The sequence below is a fragment of the Ascidiella aspersa genome, chromosome 2 (assembly GCF_963924565.1).
Source record: "Ascidiella aspersa chromosome 2, kaAscAspe10.2, whole genome shotgun sequence".
NCBI lineage: Eukaryota > Metazoa > Chordata > Ascidiacea > Phlebobranchia > Ascidiidae > Ascidiella > Ascidiella aspersa.
The window spans coordinates 25,351,926-25,369,847 of NC_139448.1; the positions used below are offsets into that span (position 1 = coordinate 25,351,926).

At 41.0% G+C, this 17,922-nt stretch overlaps 1 protein-coding gene across 3 annotated transcripts in view; it reads right to left on the bottom strand.

Moving 5' to 3' along the window:
- LOC146164493 (receptor-type tyrosine-protein phosphatase F-like) overlaps positions 1-17,922 on the bottom strand; it is a 49,216-nt gene that overhangs the window by 6,954 nt on the left and 24,340 nt on the right. The window contains exons 5-30 of one of the 3 annotated variants that reach the window (XM_083381398.1): positions 17,264-17,374; positions 15,738-15,863; positions 15,357-15,529; positions 14,789-14,955; positions 13,778-13,893; positions 12,111-12,257; positions 10,559-10,705; positions 10,044-10,213; positions 9,186-9,336; positions 8,436-8,732; positions 7,894-8,099; positions 7,237-7,290; positions 6,585-6,702; positions 6,329-6,440; positions 5,930-6,075; positions 5,188-5,482; positions 4,351-4,563; positions 4,032-4,150; positions 3,703-3,850; positions 3,437-3,560; positions 2,896-3,057; positions 2,148-2,335; positions 1,483-1,604; positions 1,098-1,195; positions 640-812; positions 196-322 (exon numbers count right to left, since the gene is read on the bottom strand). In XM_083381398.1, coding sequence (XP_083237524.1) covers positions 196-322; positions 640-812; positions 1,098-1,195; positions 1,483-1,604; positions 2,148-2,335; positions 2,896-3,057; positions 3,437-3,560; positions 3,703-3,850; positions 4,032-4,150; positions 4,351-4,563; positions 5,188-5,482; positions 5,930-6,075; positions 6,329-6,440; positions 6,585-6,702; positions 7,237-7,290; positions 7,894-8,099; positions 8,436-8,732; positions 9,186-9,336; positions 10,044-10,213; positions 10,559-10,705; positions 12,111-12,257; positions 13,778-13,893; positions 14,789-14,955; positions 15,357-15,529; positions 15,738-15,863; positions 17,264-17,374 — 4,010 coding nt within the window. Of the gene's footprint in view, positions 1-195; positions 323-639; positions 813-1,097; positions 1,196-1,482; positions 1,605-2,147; positions 2,336-2,895; positions 3,058-3,421; positions 3,561-3,702; positions 3,851-4,031; positions 4,151-4,350; positions 4,564-5,187; positions 5,483-5,929; positions 6,076-6,328; positions 6,441-6,584; positions 6,703-7,236; positions 7,291-7,875; positions 8,100-8,435; positions 8,733-9,185; positions 9,337-10,043; positions 10,214-10,558; positions 10,706-12,110; positions 12,258-13,777; positions 13,894-14,788; positions 14,956-15,356; positions 15,530-15,737; positions 15,864-17,263; positions 17,375-17,922 lie in introns of all 3 variants that reach the window. The other 2 variants (XM_083381399.1, XM_083381400.1) reach the window with 2 other exon arrangements.

Below are 17,922 nucleotides of genomic sequence, written 5' to 3' on the forward strand. Positions count from 1 at the left end.
ATGTATATAAATTCACCAGATTAAAAAACAAAGACGTCAAGCAAACTATGTTTTATTTATTTATTTGTCGTTCGGCAAAGCAAGTGTTTTAGCGCCACTACTTGATTACTTATGCTGGTCATAAAAGGTTTTACGACTATCGTAGGTCATAAAACAACTAGATTTTTGTTGCATACAAAGACGCGTTTGACAAACCTTGCATCTCTCTTCGCACTTTGTCATCATTACAACAATGGCTGATCTTTGTTCCCAAACCATTCGCCAGAAATCTTGCAATGTGTCCCGGGTAGGTCCTTGGGTGGCGATGTAAGCATTCTGTTTCCTAAGAAATGAAAAAACAAATCAGTCCAGTTAAAAATATTTTTCCACATACTGTTATAAAGCTTGAAACTCGTATGCAGATATGTAGATTATTATTTTGAATATCTACTTCGTCGCAGGTAGCTTTTTTAGCGGCCAATGCCTTGCTTGCAATAAAATTCATTCTAGCTAATTGAATTTGTTACGGATGTTAATTTAGAATTCCGGAGACTTATTTGTTAATGCCTTTTTTCCATAAATTTTCCCTATTTTTTTCGCCCTGGGTCGTCAAGCAAATTCGTTCAAGTAAAGGCTAAAATTGACCGTTTTTAGTGTTACCTGTAGCCGCTGATGTAGTTTGCGTTGATGTAGTCGGAGCCCGGCACGCCGTCTATCGGCGAGAGTGTGAGCCTGGAGTGGTCGTAGGCGATGACGTTGGCATAGCGATTCTTAGACTTGTTCACTTCCAACGTGGAGTGCTCCCACATGAATTGCTGACCAGGGTCGATCGACTGTGGGAAAAAATAACGATAGCAACAAGCTGAAAAAACAAGGCGGACCATAGTTCTTCGAAATGTTTTTGTAGTCTGAAACATTTCTTTGAGAAATGAAGCAGCTTAATCCGTCGTTATTGCAAAAAGGGAATTTAAAAGTATGTTTTACCCATATTTACTTACATTTAAAATCGGCAACTAACAATCAGATTTGCGGGAGAACATATATGTGCTATTGTATTGTATCAAAAAAACAAAAAAAAAAAAAAATACTATTGTATTCTAACAGAAAATTTTTGTCACCTCGTACTCCTGCGAAAACTTGAGATTTTCATTTGCCCGCAATCTGTCGACATGTGAACGAAAATCGGCTACAGCAATTGGAGGATGGCTCATCATAGCTTAATAAAGTTAAACAAAAAACGCGTAAGAATACGCATCTAGCACTATTATATAGTGAAAAGGTTTTTTTGTTTATTATTGCATTGCTGCATTTATCGAAGCTTAGGCTCAAGGGTTAATGGAATAAAAAAACACAAGCAGAGTTTGTTAACTGTTTTTAGCCGTTATTGAAGACAAGAATAAATCCTAAACCACGATAGCAAAAATAGACGCTGGCGTCGCACGGATTTGTTGTTTTACATAAAGAAACTTTTATTTAACCGCAATACAAGTTTTTAGAAGTCACCTGGGGTAAGGCAGTTCTGTCTGCGGAGCTCGACGGGATCGTGCTCAATCTGCTTGCACGAAGACTTGTGCTTGGCGAGCGGCGCGCTGTACTTCACCTCCTTGTCGCCCTTCATTCGTTTCCTGGCAAACGTAAAAAGGCATCGTTAAAACAAACTTATCGCCGCCGAATTTGCTTGTTCAGTACATTGTGTACAGTTTTGCTTAATTGCGCGCAGGAGCTTAACGTTTAAATACCCCACAAAAAACTTAGAACATTTTTAGGCGATGTACAGTGCGCCGCTTTTTTCGAAACGCCTAGGTTAATCGGCATGCCGCTACACCTCGAAAAATTTTCTTATTAGAAGGACATCTGACAATTATATGCAACCGGACCCATGTTTTCATGTAGGAAAGCAATTTTCGTTAAATGAAGCATAGTATAGTTAAAATACTCACCGTTTCGGGCTAAATCCGAGCAGCATTAACAACACAGAACAAGTGTTACGCTCACAGTAAAAATTGTAAAAAAGAAGGACGTTTAGACAGCGCTGTGCACTTTATATATTAACTGTAATTACACAACACACGGTTTGCATATTCTATGTTCATTTTTTAATCGCAGCTATTTTTTTCGGGGTGATTTCTTTTTTCGGCCAATATAGATTTCGCGTTATGAAAACTCACCGTTTCAGGCACACCACGACGAGAATAAGAAGAATGATGACCGCCCCGGCCACGATGGGTCCCACGATCCAGGTGGAGCCAGTCGCGGCGTCCACTATCCCCTCACTGCTGGTGGAAGGGGAGCTGGGGTCAATCACGCTGAAGGCACCGGAGTAGGGACCGGACGAGAATTTGAGGCCGGTCGGTTTCTGCGACACGAAAAGCGAACCAATAAAAATTTAATAAAATTGGGTATTTTGTAAGGTACACTGCACTATATTAACTGACGCTGATACAAGCATGTATCAAAACGTCTTAATCAATATGATATCGACTCACTCGACGTTTGTTGGGTATTTTTTTCTTCTCTGGCTATATTTTATCATCACTAACCAGTTACGGCCTTTATAGAGTGCTAAACATTTGTTTATTTTAAAAGTAAATTTCAGAATATCTGTGTAAAAAATGTAATTTTATTCTGAAACTTAGTACCAGCTCTTCGTTATGATTGCCCTGTTAGATATATTAACAGGTAGTTGAAAGTGTGTATATGCGAACATTCTCATAAATTTATGTACTTTTTTTTGTCATATGCACTATAAGACGCACGCCTCTGAACAAATAGAAGCGAGTTAAGTAATCTGTAACGAAGCTTCAGGCCTATCACGAAAAACAGCTTGCGGTCATTAGTGCGAGGATTTGTTTTCACTCATGCGACATTTTAATATGTACGCATGTTTTTGTGAATCGCAAATTACTTAACACTCACGTCGTTGTGGAGGATTGCCCGTACGAAGACGCGATACTGCGGTCCAGCATCCAGCCGCTTGTTGAGGAAGCCGCCGTAAATGCGTCCGTCGCTCACGTTGAACGACTTGCGATCCGACATCGAGGTAAACTCCGCCGCGATAAAAGCCTCCGACTGCATCGCCTTTGGAAAATATCAATAGGTTAGGTTACTATATATCGGGTTTGGGGCCGAGCTTGTATCGGAATTCGACATTGGAAAACCCGGAGAACTGTAAGTGTATTAGCCATAGAATTAGGTGTCATTTGTAGCTAAGTTGAAAATGAATAAAGAGTTATTGGAAACGTTCAAAATGATACCTACTTCTGTATGGGCTTTGATATTTTTATCACGTCTTACTACAAACTCCAGCCCTTATGCTCCATAAGCTATAGAATTTTGTTCATAAAATATAGCGGAAATACGTTTTCAGATACTGAACAGTCAAGAAAACTGACAAAAAAGGACACACCCTTTGGCAATAATATCTTTGCAGTTTAATTACGACCAAAAAGATGCTTACCTGTCGTCTCCTTCTTCGTCGTCTTCCTAAACCCTCGGAATTGCGCTCCAGACGGTCGTGGCTGATTTGATCCGGGCTGAGGCCGCGTGTGTGCTTGTTCAGGGGAACCACAACAACCGCGTATCTGTGGAAGAAGCAGGTGTCGGCCCGGGATTAACACAATGAAAAGCGAACCAAGAAATGTCTCTATATATTTAGTGAAAAATTTCCACGTTAGGATATCTGATAGCAGAATTAAATCACCATCGGTTTGAGGGCCTGCTTACTTTGGCACGCCGAAAGAGGTCACAGCACCGAACAGTTCAACTTGGACCCGACCGTTTGTGAAGCGCTGTCTCACGTTTGGCGAATCGGCGATCAGTTTGCGAGCGGTGCGGGCCAGCGTCCAAGTTATTCCCAGAGGTCTAACGGTGCCTGAAGAAAAATGCAAACAAGTTTTATTGATCACTTAGTCTGTGACTCGTCAGATGTTTACCGGCATAAAACAAGGGTATTTTCATCTTTTATGTTGAACGAACAAGCCTTAAACTGGGATTTTATCTCCGGTTGTTTGACAGACTGATCCCTGTCGCCAACAAACAAGCTTTTAACTCACCTCTGTGCATTCCCGTAACTTGTATGGTGAAGTTGTAGGCAGTGCTCGACATCAAGCCATCGATGTACATACGACTGATTGAGGTTTCCTGCCTCATGGGAGTCACGTCACTGGAAGTGCTAGGGAAGCGAAAAAAAAAACGCGTTAAAGGTTTCGTAAAAGGTTTAAAAGTGGCTGGAAATTTTAAGTAGTTTTTATTGCCTTTTTCTTTGTTGTACTAAGGAGTCGCTTAGTGTAAGAAAAGGCTAAAGGTGGATTCAAAACCTTTTTAAATTTTTATGGTCTTTAGCAAAAAAAGTTAAACATTTATGTTTCTTACCGATAGGTGACCATGAAGCTTGGGTTCTCCACGTCGACCGGCGCCCGCCAATTCAGCCACACTGCGGAGGTAGAGATCTCGATAACGGAAAAGTCGATCACGGTGACGTTGGAAAACGCGTCGGGGACTTCCCCGTCGTCCACATCAACGATCAACGACGGGCTGCGCGGTCCCTCACCGGCCTCGTTTAAAGCAGCCACTTGAAAGTCGTACCTAAAATCAGCGACAATGGTGAAAACTTGTTTTAGGGAACGCAACATGCATAGAAAAAAAAACGTTAAAATCAAATACGTCGGAAAACGTGGTCGCATGACAAAGCAGAGCGCCGAGAGACCTTTAAAATGAATGTCCGATAATATCGGAGAGAAGCCGATACCTGATGTCCAGTGGCGGTATCCGTACTCGTCCGATATTCCGATATTAGGGTAGTAACTGGTATCGGTGCCCATTCGATACCAATTTAATATAGGGATTTCGACAATGATTTGTGATCAAATGCAGTGATTTCAAATTATAAATGTAAAATAAAAAAAAAATGGTAACTGGAGGTAACTAAACTTTTTCACTTTAAGCAAATCTTTGGCCTGAAATAATTTTTTTTGTTCATAACCTTTTCAATTTCATCTGTTTGGCATGTTTAACCACAGTAATGACGTCATTGGTATCGGATCAAATGGCGATACTTTTTTTCAAAAATATCTTGTATCGGAATAATGCCAAGTAACGGACATCCCTAACCTTTACCAACGACCCGTAAAAACACACCCATTGTCTTTAATCGCATTTTTCGCCAAACTTCGCGATAGGCAGCGGCGCAAACCAACGAACGAAACTCACTGCTGCTTGGGCAGGACGCCGCTGAACCAGTAGGATGTGGTGGACGACTCGACGCGCTCGTATCTGTCAGTTTCCACAGACGGCTCGATGTAGTAGAGCGCGTAGCCGGTCACCGGACCATTGCTCTTGCTCAGCGGAACCTCGGACCAAGTCAGATGCAGAGCATAGGGGGTGATTGACGAGCTGGGCCCGCTACGACTGGACTCGAGGACCGTACGAGCAGCTAGGTCGCGCGGGGCGAAGCTGGGAATGATCGAAGGCAGGAAAATATCGCGCACCGTCTCAGGACCTGGGCCTGCGAAATGGAAAGACGTTAAGAGTGGGTTTAGCCCACATAGAGTCAGGCAAATAATCAATGGAGCGCCTTTAATCGTTGGTTTGGCAATCCCGACATCCCCGTTGATTCTAAACTTTTGTTTTGTATTCCTAAGAAAAGTAATATTATAAGTTTCACTATTAACTAAACGCCGGGCACTAAAGGAATAGGCTTGCGTATATAATTTATCAGCTTGAAAACTTGACATTCCTGAATGCGGTTAATAAAATATTGACTGATATTCTAACGCCCTTTACAGACAAAACAACAGAAATCTGTAATCCACGATAATTCGGCAATTATTTTAAGAAATTTCAAAAAACGTTTCATGCGAAATATTTCCTATACTTGACGAACATGAAGATATGTTGGGCATGAAAATACATTTTTTATTCAATAAAAACTCAGTCAGGCCGAGCTATATACCTTCTTCGTTAAAGGCTGCTAGAGCGAATTGATAAGTCCAGCCCGGATAAACGTCATCGGGAATGAAGCGCAGTTGCTTGCGATCGAACTTGCGGCTTATCCAAGGGTAGCTTTCGGTGCCGAGGAGCAGCGGGTTGTCTGTGCACCTAAAAGGTATTGCGGTCAATTTTAAGTGCGCTGTTGTTTTAATTCTACAAAAGTTACACTATTGGTGTTGTAAAGATTTTTTTCGTGGTCGAATATGCAACTAATGTTTTCGAACAGGATACAAAAGGAAAAGGATTCAATGACAATTCGACATTTTGAACAAGTCGACAATCCTACATAGAAAATTAGGCTTTTTTCAGCCTATACATAAATAAGAATATTTGATTTTCTGGGGCACGTGATGGTGCAAACCTGTATCGCAGTTCGAAGCTCATGAGTTCTCCTGCGATCTTGGTCGGTTCTTCCCAAGTAACGACCACTCGGCCGTTAGATAAACCGAGGATGAGAGTGGGTGGTCCAGGTACTTTAAAACCAAAACAAGGTCTGTGTTTAAAAATCGAATGGAAACTATTTAACAGCTGTTAAAAAATTGGAAATTGAATTATTTCGTTAGTTACGTTAAAAGCAACTTTTCAAACGTTAAAACATTCGTGACATCAACACTTACTCTCTCCTCTTGTTGACTCCGATACGACGGCACTGAAGGGGCCTGAACTTTTACTCGTAAATCCTGCTACTCGCACGGAGTACTCGGTCTTTGGTCGTAGACCGGTAAGAGTATAATCCTGGAAAAAAATAATTTACAAGTGTAAAAAATAAAGTACACATCGCTTAGTATATAATACACAAAAAAAGTATATATCTATTTTTTTTTTCAAAAATTAATGGTTATACCAGTTCTTGATAAATTTAATTGAAACAATGTAAATGCGATTCATTTAATTTCATATCTTAAACATGAATTTGCCACAAAACAATGCAATTTTTCGTAGCACAGAATGCTGCAGTGTGAAGGGAAAACCAATTAGTCGGAAACAAAATTGCACCATCATCAATATAGCAAGGGGTCAGTAAAGGGAAGGGGTTAAGGTCATATAAGGGTAAACAGAAACCGGTGGATTCAATGACGGTCCACAGCAGAACGATTACACCAAAAAATCATGCTGTTAATTAAGGAAATATCAGCGAAAAAACAATACTCGACAGCCGATGCCGGCGTCGGCAACATGGACGATTAGGTTAAAGCTTGATCACATTAGTTTTGTATCATGGCCAGTAGTGTAATGCATATTGCTGCCTGCAACTGGGATGCGTCTCACCATTCGCTCAATGCAGAGCTCGTAGCGCTTTCGCGATTGTCTATTGCCCCGGCACTGAAGACACAAAGTGCACTTAAGAAAAATCGCTGCAATACGCTATACCTTGCTATTGTCACTGTCCGTATTATTGTCACAATACGTTTTTCTTATATAAAAATCAATAATCAAATTAGGGGCAGCAGAATACTCTAGCAAAGCTGCTAGCAATTCAGGCCAGACACTATTCAAAGATCTTAAAAGATATTTATACGCCAGCAAAGGCATTGTCAGAAAATCTTATTAAAATTGAGTTATTTCAACAAGATATACTGACAATGCCTTTGCTGGCGAAAGAAATCTTTTAAGAACTTTTGATAGTTTTTGACCTAAATTGCTAGCTTTGCATTCTGCTGTTATTGATCAGGAATTAAGATCGACATTTAACCTGTACGGGGAAAGGTGATTTCCATTATCAAATATTTAGTGCAACATTAATACTATATTTCTCCAGAAAAACGGTATACGCGTTCCTTGGTTTATTTATGAAACGCTAATGGACTCTTGCAGCAAACGTCGAACAAAATACAAAACAAATACAAAGTAGCTTAACTTTCACAGAAAAAAACTTAATAAGCCAAAAGTGAGCAACATCGCCCAGACAAGAGGTAAATCACCCACCAGTCCGCGATTTGGATCCTGGCCAACGAAGTCCTCCATGTAGGTGTTGACGATGCGAGATCTGCTATGCGGTGAGGCCGCGTACGAGATCTGGTATCCCCGTATCTGGCCGTTGGCCGCCTCAGGCGACACCGCCAGCCAGCGGATACGAATCGCCGAACTGTTTACCGCTTGGAGGTTGACGTTGCGCGGAGCAGCTTCGGGGACTGTACGAAAAATTAATAAGAACATTTTGGGTTGCATGCAAAAATCACATACATTTTTCTGTAAAGTCTGTAAAATGTTCAAAGTATATGCTGGGAATTAATGTCCTGTTAGAAATTCGGATGTTTTACGACGATAGAATAAACCCGCACTTCCTGTTTACATGCACGTAAATGCTTTTTGGACAGCGTGCAAAAGGTTTAACGTATAAAAAATTATAAACGGTTCAATAACAAATCAAGGCATAATATATAATTATATCCTTGCTCTTTACAACAAATATGGGTCAAAATGCAATTATTCATATCTCTCTTTGTTCAACATGAAAACAAACATACTTGACTCGGCTGTGCTTATTTTCACTATTTTGCTGTCGGGGCCTTCCCCTTCTTCAGTAGAGGCGCACACCCACACCACGTAGTTGGTGTAGGGGCGTAGGCCGGAAATGACGGAACGAGTCTCTTCGGCCCCGACCCGTTTGCTCATGACGTCATTACGTCGCTCGATTTTGTAGTAGACAGTGAAGGCGGTGAGTTCGCCGTTCTGTTGCTCTTCGGGAGGCGGAGACCATCGAACCGCAAAGGAGTTGGCGGTCACTTCGCCGGCAACGACATCTAGTGGCGCCGCGGACGGAGCTGTTGCGGTCACGAGGTGGCGCGCCAAACGAAACATGCAATATGCGTTGCATTCAGATAAGCATGCGCGAGATACAACATTTACGAGCGTTCGGAAGCAGGTTCGAGTTCGGTGAGGGATCGCGGGTTGTACGTTCACGACGGACACAACGAAGAAGATGCAAAAGAAAAAAAAGAAAAAAGAACATCAGATAGGAGGTTAAGGGGTTAAACCTTACTGTTACATTACTTTGATTTCTTACGCAAGTTTAAAACTACATGAATGTTTTTCCAATGCTAAGTCATGATACAAAACGTAGTGATAGTAAATAGCCTCTTGGCCTGGTTATTTATTTTTGTTAAATAGTCTCACTCAGGGTCCGCGTAACGCTTGGGACCGAATAGCACTTTACTTGGGGGGGGGTTATATTATCAGCACGTACAACTGCAAATATCACATAGATTTCGTCTTACCGTCGGGGCGCGTTGTCAAAGAAATTAAGGGCGTGAAGGCGCCAATGCCGGTCTCAGTCCTGGCCGCCAGCTTAATCTTGTACTCGGTGTTCGGGGTTAAGTTGTTCAACACGAAGTTCTTTGCGTTACGGTACATCGTCAACTTGCGCGGCTGCGTAAAAATAAATGAATAAAGGTTTCGGCAACAGCAGATGAGTTGGTATAAAACTGGTTTTCAGACAGGTGCTTTGCTTAGGGATATTTTTATCGTTTTTGTTGCAAACAGAAACCTGCTCAGCATCGAAATGTACTCATAGTTATTTTGTTATATGCCAGTTTTTATTTATCGTTGAGAGGCTACTGAATAAGACTAGAAGCTGGAATCTTGTTAATGTGGCTTTGTACTTATGATGCAACGCCCTTGTTGTATTTAAATATAAAAAAGGAAATTTACTTATGTATATGAACATTGCAGGGGGTTGACGTGTCGGCAAGTTAACACGAAACTGTACACGGTCGAGAAGCGGGCGTCTGCCTGTGTTAACATCAAGTACGACAGCAGTAGTAAATGACCTATAAGTATGTTGGAGTGATGTCTCCGGTGATAAGCTTTGCTGTGCGACGCAATGGCTACACGAACATTGAATTTGCAGACGAAAACATGCCCATCAATTTGAACACAGCTAAGAAGGATTGAGGAAGGTTAATCTTAGGTTCCAATTATGATACAGGAAAAGCGCGTTATGGCTACGACAACAAAAAAATCTTACAAACATACAGCTTCATTATGGCTAGGCGTATACTGTGAGGTATCTTTTGAAACTTAACCAGACGAAAGCGAGTTTGTATTGCGAAATAATATTGCGTCACTTTTGCTACCTCTGGACAGGACGAGCCATTGCAGCTGGTGTAGGAGAGTATGTAGTTGTTGATACTGGGCTTGGGACCGTCCTCGGTGGCTGGCCCGACATAACAAGGCGTGCTCCACTGCAGGCGAATCCGCTTCGACGAGAGAGCTACTCCGCGGAAATCCTGTGGCTGCGACGGCACTGTAGGCCGAAAATATTGAGTGAGTTTTTTTAGAAAAGAACAAAACTTCCTGTCACAGGTCAACAGGAAATAATTCATTTTTAAGTTTGGATATTAGGAAGTGGATTGATTTTGCCGAACATCTGGCCTGGCATTACCAGTTTGTACATCTAACTTAAATTTTACAGTTTTCTGGTAAAACTAACTGGCTGCCTTAAAAATATTGTAATCTGTTTAGGTATTAAAAGCACCACTGGGTCTTGTTATCTTGTGGCATGTCTCGAAAAATAACACGACTTCGTAATGCTTGTACATTACGAACAAGTTAGGCCTTTAGCGAATAAGCATATACACAATGTTCAAACCTCCTTGGTCGGTCTTCACCATCACCATTTCAGACATGGGACCGATGCCGACGGAAGTTGCAGCAGCCAATCGGATCGCGTAAGTTGCGTGTGGCGTCAGGTCCTTCAGTGACGTCAGGCGCTTTTCGCTCACCAGCGAGTTCCACTCTGAAACGTTTTTATGTTTTTTTTTTTGCATTACGTGCGTATTTGGACTATTGAAGTGGTTACGTAGCAGTGTTGTTGTCTAACACCGAAAAATTGCTTGACGGTTTCTAGTGAGTCGCAGACGATTTAATGAATTTGTTTTATTTTAAAAACAGCTTTGATGAATCAGAACATGAAAAAATAGATCGATTTTATCGATAACGTTTGGATGGAATCAAAAAATTGATTTATTCTCTATCCAGGATAAACAATGCGCCACGAAAGCATAAAATATCTATATTTTTAAAGATTTATAGAAAGCTGTAATTTTTTTCCGGACCGAACAACTCGTAGGTTGATTTCTATTCTTTCGCCAACGTAGGTATATTTATCCTTCAAATTTTGACAAGCTTTATTATTAGGGGTGCGCCATTAGCGTGCAATCGACTGACAGGCGCAAGAGAAGGAATTTGCGTTACCTTGGAAATTCACGGGAAGAAAACTGACATCAGGCGGTTCGCGACGACCGCGCGTTAAAATCACACCGGCAGAAATATCGACAGGGCGCGCATTAAGCGTCTCAATGCATTACAGATTTGACGAGGCGCCAAAGCACCGCAGACCACAGTCGAGTCAATATCCTGTCTAATGAGTTCCGGGTGCCGCTTTTCATCTTCCGTGACAATTGATTTGCCTCGCAGGGGACAGGGGTGGACGCGTGCGCTCATGAATATTTACGAACACGAAAGCGCCGGGGTTCGAAATATGGGGGGGGGGGGGCATAAATAATTGAAGTCCGACTAGAATGCGATTTCAAGTCCGAGCGCAAACAGCGAAAAATACACGAGTCGGATAAACAAAGCAAAACTATGGCGCGTGTGCGACAGTTACAAAGACAATTTCGACCCTTTACATTTCGAATTCGGCAGCACGCTCATCAATATTAATCAGTCGCTCTCACTCAGCATTTCGTAATACGCGAGATGCTTTTTCAGACGCTGGGCGGCTGAAAGTCGCGTCGGATTTGGACGGTATTAACAAAAACAAAACAAAGAAAAAAACGAAATGTTTCACCGCAAGATAAAACAGGATTGGGACTTTAGGTTTCAATGAGCTGCATTATTATAATATGTCTAGGTTTGACAAAAATGTTTTACTTATCGCGCGTTTTTTTAACATAAACGAAGCAGTGGCGGGATTTTTTCTTTTGTATAGGCTTGCATTCCAAAGATACAACCGTGGGAAAATAAACAATAAAATTTGTCAGACACAAAACGGAAAGTTTCTAGTTTAAAGGTGGTTGGAGCCACCCAATCTTCTTATTCGACACGCCGAAGGTTTGTCTTAAATAAAAAAAGGTCGAATCATGTGCGTATTTTAATTATCTGTTAATCGTACAGGTGGGAAAAGCGAAAATTTTACATACCGGATATTGGCAGGGCTGGCAGGCTTGTGTAGTAGACACTGTAGCTGGTAACGTTTCCGTTCTTGCGCAGGGGCTCACCCCAACGAACCATGACGGTGTTGGTGCCGTATGGGTAGGCCTTCACATCAACAGGGGGACTTCCCGGAGCTGAAAATAAACAATCAAGTTAACTGTAGCTCCATGGGACAACGTTTTTTTTGCGCAATCGCCGCGGTATGAGAAGCAAACTGAACAATACCAGGCCAACGGACGTTAAATGATCGCAATTGTTTTTTAGGCAAATAGCCCGGCTGCGTAAACATTCGAAAGGCCAATACTGCCTTTCTAAAGACCGATGCAAAGAAAAGCAAACTTAAACGGGCGAGAGATGTAAACAGAACTAAAGCGCACCGTTTCGACGAACGCGATCCAAACGGCAGCGAGTATTGCACCTAGTCCGTCAGTGCAATCGCTTCTCGCTGTTTATTTACCCTACATGCTCATCCTATGTGTGTCCACAACAGCGAACGACAATCGGTGGGAGTTGCACTGCCGTGTGTGAGAACCGATTAGCCGCGTGCGAACGCAAAAGATATGTTTAGTTTATCTCAGTTGGGCGAGGAAAGCTAGTGTTGCTCCGTACGTTTAAATGTTGGCAAAGGATAGAAATATACGGAATTTGTTAGAAATGAGTTCTGTGAATATAACACTAAAATAGATTTTCTTTTTCTTTATGTCCTACACAAAATGCTGGATAGCTAAAAAATACATCAAATTATCATATACATTAAATTAATAAATCGAGGCAGGTAGGTTTTATCTAGCATTTTATCGCAAACATAAGCCCCAGGCAGGACAAAACACAAAGCCTTTTAAATCGGTGCGACCTTTTCCATAAAATCGATAGCAATTACCTACTTCCTTTTAAGAGGTCAAGCGCAAAGCATTTAGAGAAAACGAGAACAGCACACGACCATAATTAAAACCTTACAGTAAGAAATATTACTTCTGTTTTGTTGTCGTTGATTTTATGTCACAATCTCAATTATATTTAAAATAGAAAGCGCTTAGACCAACCGGACCGCTGTGCTGTGCGCAATTTCGGTGATAACGAGTTGAGAAAAGGCAGCACAGTACAGCGAGCAAAAAGGAACATCTGGCTGATGTCGCACGCCAAATAAAACCAGCACGCTTCGGGTCGACCGAATCTAACCGACGGTTTTACGGGTGCACCTGCGCATCAAAAGGCTAAGTCGTGTTTGGGCCACTAGCCAGCATCACGAGTATAAGCAAATAACGGGAGCCCGCGCATTTCGGGCTACTGTCCTCTGTGTTTATAAATGTGTTTATAAAAGGGTGAGTGCCTATGGCGTGTCGCCCTCGTCACAAAACAAACCACAGGCCAGGTGAAGCGGTAACCTTGCAGGTTCGGTATCAAGAATCTCTAATCTGAATTTTGTTAAAACATTTCATATCCAACAGGGCGTAAGTAAGCAAAAGGGGGGAAAGTGCTCCAATATATTTTGTCTCGGATAACTGGAATTCATTTTGGTGTGTTCATGTGACTGAAAAAAACCTCAACATTGACACATTCGGAACACTTAATAATAAATGACTGTGGTTAAGTGTAAGAAGCCAAAAAGGGGGCGTTCTGTTTTAGAAAAAGAACCTTATAGTTGTGGCCCTACCTGCTTCTCCGGTTCTGAGGTACACCGGGGTGCTTTTCGCTCCTTCCCCTTGCTCGTTGACTGCAGCCACACGAATCTCGTACATCGAATAAGGCTCAAGTCCTGACACTGTGAAGCTGTAAGGAAAATAAAGGGAAATTCAACCTAGGGTTACAACTGTCGAATTGCATTAGGTGTCATAACTACACAGCTTATTAAGATGATATAGGACAGGTCTACGCGACCTTTTAGGCTTTGCCATTCATTATTAAGCTACACAGCTTATTTTATCGACACCTAGTTTCGTTAAGTTTATCTAATTTTGCAATGGGAACGTTGTCCAATCTTTGAAAAGTCTATATTTGTAAAATGTTGTTGTATTTAATTGAATATATGTATCGTAATCCGTAAGCGGAGTCAAAAAAACAAAAAAATACATTTTTTATTAGGCGATCCGTTGGGCATGAGCCTTTTAAGCGTTATTTGACGTGTATCCGCTTAGTTATTAATGCGATTCTTAAAAGCTAGATTGGCCGATCCCCAAACGTCAACATGGCCTCGTCGAGATTAAACAGACAATTCTACATTTTTCAAGTTCTTATTTACGTCGTTTTGCAACAGAGCTTCACAAATATGAAGATGGTTTTGGAAAAAGAATTAACTTAATGAATTATTGCAAAAGTCGAAACCAAGTGAAGCCATATAACGTTTTAAGGTGGCTGTTTGTACTGGCCTTAAACCGTCGGGAATATTCTGAAACCTTTAAGGTCCTATTTGCGCAACACGTGACGCAACGTAAGCAAATAACGTCAGAAGAACCGCAGCGTATCCGGCATACAGCTAGCGCAGTGAAAATAAAAGACGTATTAAATGGTGAAACGTTGGATAGAAAAAGCGTACAGACTTGCCGTCTAATGGAGGCCATTGTCAGGAAGAGAATCAAATAAAAAATACGTTTCTTTGATCTGAAACCGCTCGAAGACTATGAAGATCAAACAGTTTCCGAATCTTGGAAACTATTTTAGGCCTTACCTTGTGGACGAAACCTGGTACAGGGTTTGGTAAGGCGGCGTACTAAGCATCGGCTTGTAGTAGATGGTGTAGCTGCTAACCGGCTCCGCGTTGCCCGACCTCCACGTCACAGAGAGCGATTGTGACGAAATCCCTGCGTCACCCAAGCGCCGAAGATCAACAGGAGGCTGCGTCAATACAAGCAGTTTAAGTAAGTTAGATTTTAACAGGATTTAATACTAGATTGTAAATTTGTAACCATGCTTGCTGATTCTGTCGATTTCTTTGAAGTACTGAAATTGGTTATATGGTTTATTTATTATTCAGAATTTGGAATAAATATTGTTTTTAATTAAAAAATATGCGACCTATCTCGAATTGAATACGTTATGCACCTTGTCTATAGACAGAAGACAACCTACATGAAAATAGTACAACTCTATAACACCTGCGCCCTTACCCAGGGGTAATAGCTTGAAACTAAGTGTATTCAACACATATTGAAGAAATTAACACGCCTCAGCTTAAAATGAGACATACACAATCAGCCGAAAAGCACCACTTTCAATAAAATACGACATTAACTGACCTTGGGAATGGCCTTGACCCGCACGTGGGTGGTGACGTTGATTCCATTAATAAAGGAGCTCGCCTCGCATGTGTAGTTGGCCGATTCTTGCACATTCTTAAGCGGAAGCACCAGCCGTCCGATTACCACCGCCGACTTCTCAGGCAGGACGTCCACGAAACCGTATGGCGTTTCTGTTTTCAGAATAGAAGACAAAAATTGGTAACCGTTTTACAGGACAAGTAAAGTGACTCTTTTAGTTTCCTTGTTTGATTTGAAAAGGTTGGACCTACACAACATTCCGAGATTTTATGTGAGCGTTTGGGCCCGGGATAGGTTCTTACGCATTCATACGCCACAGTGTGACATCCACTAAAGAGCCACGTATATGCCGGTACTTACGTTTGCGCCACTTAACCCTGGGCATGGGAGCTCCTACAGCCACGCAAGTGATGTTGATGTCGCCGTTCTGCGCCACTTCGTAGCTCGCATGCGGCTTAATTGAAAAGCGCACGGGAACGCGACGCACTGTGGATGACAAATTCACACTTGTAAGTACAATGTACACTAACAAGAAAGAGCTTGTATAAGTATAGTGCTCATTTAAACTCTTCAGTCAACGGCCCGCCATATTACATCAAAACTTTCCGAAAATCTTTCCGATAGATGTAACACTTGAATTGATGTTACTATTTTTGTAATCCATATTGTTCGTTGCGTAACCCTTGCACAATCGCGACCCTATAGTTTGCGAAGCTCAGCTTATAATTTGAACAGCTTGAAATGGGTACGTTTGCTGCCTAACGTTTATTGCCAATCAGTATAAAAACACCACTACGGCATTGTAAGATATCTGATTTCGAAGACCCAGTCGTCTGCTTAGATAAACTTTATTTAAGGTAGCAGATTGTCACATTTCTCACGGTGGGCCCGCTGATACGTCCAAGTCGACAGAAATATCTTACAGGTAAGGATATACCTCCAGCGGACTACGCAGTTTAAAAATAACAAACTTGCTGCAGTGCTTTGCAAGGCGTACGCAAACACTACTTTACAACAACAACAGAGACAACATGTTGTGTATGGTTTCTTTTATAAAAAATAATTCTGAAAAGTGTCCTAATGATTTCTAATATTCTTTGCAAATAGTTGCATATGGATATAATAATTCTGTAACGATATAATTCAATAAACAGCAATTCAGAAAAGAATCATTGCATTAAACAATTGATTCTCGAATACACATCGTCACATATAAATAGCAAAAATATTCCTAAATATGCAAACAATGAAACGAGAATGTTCGCAAAACACGAATATTCCCAAAAACAAAATGAAAAGTTCATTATTTTGGAAGTGTCAAATAATGAACGCTGTAGTCGTTTTTGTAACATCATGAACGTTTAACTTTACTAATATATACTTACGATCGCGCACTATGGTACGATCCAGAAGTAAGATTTCAAGGAAAGAACGAAAGAAAATTAAAATCGATAAGTGTAACACGGATCCATAAAAGAACACCGACATCGGGTTTTAAGGGTATAATTTTGATATGTTTCGCAAAGGCAAGCGTATGTCTTAGTTATCGATTTTAGATACACGTCCAGACAAAAGGCTGAAAGAAAAACGTTTGAAACAAATATAAAAAACATGTAACGCCCGAACTTAACAAAAATGTCAACTTTATTAGAGCCTCGAAATTTGTAAAACTTACATTTTCAAGAGGGATTTTTTCAAAATGCAGTCAAACCAAATTTTGCTTTTTTACTTTTTCTGTATCTTAATCTACTTGCTTCAAACTTAGCTAATTTTATTGAGATAAAACTATTATTTTTCTATAGTATATAAACACAAGAGAGACCGCATAAGCATACGTTAGCTGTAAGGGGGTCGTTAGTTTCCTAAAATATTTGATCAGATAGTACCTTTAACGTAGAGACGGGCATCGTCAGAAAAGATTGTCCCGAAAGAGTTGCTGGCTGAGCAGTAGTACCTCCCATCGTCGCTGTAGTTGCTTTTGTGAATAGTAAGCGAACCTGGGAGAAAGAAGCAAGTATATAAACCATCCACCTTCTTAGAGCGATGTCCAAAATATTTTTAGAGAAGGATACACGGATAATCACTTGTAAATACGAAGAACGAAATTTGTTAAAAATTAATAAACAGACGTCGTTTTCGCTAGGTCGTGTGGAAATTCTTGCACATAAGAAATGCAATCCAAATTAAGAAACACCATTACTACCTGAATTAAGCAATCATTAATAGGAGATCAAAACCGATGGGAAATTCGTGTGCGCATGAACCATGTATATTTGATGAGAAACAGTTTATAATATAAACGGCCCTAATTTTCTTCAATTGTGTCAATCTACGACACCAGATAAAACTCTATTACAAAACGGCGTGCCTTAAATAGGAGCTAGATTTCGAAATAACAAATCAAATGTACGACTTACAAATTTTGTCAGCGATGCTGCAAACAAACGTTAGCCGGACTAATTTCGAGTTTGGGGCATAAATAATGCAACAACTCCATTTCATTTGTTGTGCGCATATGTAACGTGACAAGGTCAAACTTGGCGGG